This window comes from Calidris pugnax, unplaced genomic scaffold (genome assembly GCF_001431845.1).
Source record: "Calidris pugnax isolate Ruff unplaced genomic scaffold, ASM143184v1 scaffold113, whole genome shotgun sequence".
Lineage (NCBI taxonomy): Eukaryota > Metazoa > Chordata > Aves > Charadriiformes > Scolopacidae > Calidris > Calidris pugnax.
Genome location: NW_015090879.1, coordinates 926707 through 928450, shown reverse-complemented (window position 1 = coordinate 928450; position 1744 = coordinate 926707). Strand labels below are relative to the sequence as shown.

General features: G+C 68.9%; 1 protein-coding gene across 1 annotated transcript in view; it reads left to right on the top strand.

Moving 5' to 3' along the window:
* Positions 1-1744, top strand: part of LOC106890542 (tubulointerstitial nephritis antigen-like) — a 21807-nt gene that overhangs the window by 2320 nt on the left and 17743 nt on the right. The window contains exons 3-4 of the mRNA XM_014946443.1: positions 740-832; positions 929-1043. Coding sequence (XP_014801929.1) covers positions 740-832; positions 929-1043 — 208 coding nt within the window. The remainder of the gene's footprint in view (positions 1-739; positions 833-928; positions 1044-1744) is intronic.

The window sequence follows — 1744 nt, the reverse complement described above, 5'->3', positions numbered from 1 at the left end:
GGACACAGCTCTGGGGGGGCTCAGGACCAGGCTGTGGGACACGGCTCTGGGGGGTTGGGGACCAGGCTGTGGGACACGGCTCTGGGGGGGCTGGGGACCAGGCTGCAGGACACGGCTCTGGGGGGGGCTCAGGACCAGGCTGCGGGACACGGCTCCGGCCTCACGCTGTTCCTTAAAAGGGCAGAGTGTCCCGGCGCGGGGCGGGCAGGAGGGAGGATGCCAAGCATTGCTCGCCGCACGGGGGGAGCACAGCCCAGGGCTCCCCAGGACCACCCGCACCCGCTACATCCCCCCCCCAGCCACCCCCTGCCCCGAGTCTCCCGTCGGGGCCACAGGGCTCCCGGCCGAGCTGGCCAGAGCAGCCCGCCCCAGGAGGGGGGCACATCCAGCCCCACATCCCCTCCCCGGGCTGGTGTCCAAGTTCTCCTCTAATGTCTGCAGCCCTGGCTGCTTTTCAGTTGGTTTTCTGTCCCATGCTCTGTCTGCCCTCCGGGCTCCTACAGGGACCGGGGCTGGGGGGGTTGGGATGGACACCCCCAGGGCCACGCAGAAGGCCGCCCGCTGGCTCCTGGCCTGGCTTCACCCCATCCCGAGGTGCCCAGTCGTGGTGTGACCCCCCCAAATCCTGGTGCAGAAGCAGCCCCAGCCCTTCACTAGCACTGGGTCCCTGGCTGGAGGTGGGGGGACACAATACGACAGGGGACCCTGTCCCCCCCTGACTGACTGTCCCCCCCTGCAGCACCTGTGGCCCCGGTGGGCAGTGGCAGTGCGAGGACCATGCCTGCCTGATGGACGGGGACCTGATCGACGCCGTCAACAGGGGCAATTACGGGTAAGGACGGGGCTCGGGGAGGATGGGGAAGGGACGCTTCGCCCCTCGGTGCTTTTCGGGGGCACCCCTGAACCCGTGCCCCCTCCTCCCGTGCAGCTGGAGAGCCGCCAACTACAGCCAGTTTTGGGGCATGACGCTGGAGGACGGGATCCGGTACCGCCTGGGCACCTTCCGACCCTCTCCCACCGTCATGAACATGAACGAGATGCACGTGAGTCGCCGGGGCACTGAGGGGGGGGAAACTGAGGCACAGCAAGGGATGAGCCTGTCCATCCCACGGCTTGACCCAACCATTCACCATCCCCTGGGCTACCCATGGCCCCGTCCCCGGGAAGGGGCTCTGCCCCCGGGGGGGAGGCAGGGAGGGGTGGGTGCCGCCGGCAGCCCTTGTGTTTGGAGACAGCAGCTCAGCAAATTCCCCCTGACAATCCCCGGGGCTGCCAGTGTTGTTTTTTCCCCCCGCTCCTCCGTGCTGGTTTCCCATCGGAAAGCCGGCCCCGCGGCTGCTGAGTCGGCAGAGCCACCAGCGCTTTGCCAGGGGGGCGCATCCACCTCCCCCCAAGGGGGCTGCACCCGAAACTGGCCCCCCACCCTCCCCCCCCCCGATTCGGGGGTCCCGGGGGTACGAGCGTGGCGCACGGAGCACGCCCAGCACCGTGACCTTGACTCCCGGCGAGGTTTAATTTTAGAGGCGCTTCCTGCGCTGGGATAAGGCGGGTGTCACGGCCGCCTCCTCCCCAGGAAGGCTTGAGCCGTGGGGGCACCGTGACCCCCCCGCCGGGGCGGAAAGGCTGGGTGTGAGTCAGTGGCCGGGCAAGAGCTGGCCAGAGGCCACAATGAGGGGCTGGAGGCACCCGGGGGTCCGAGACCAGGCACTTGGTGCTGTCGTTGCCTAGAGAACCTGGGGCTGAG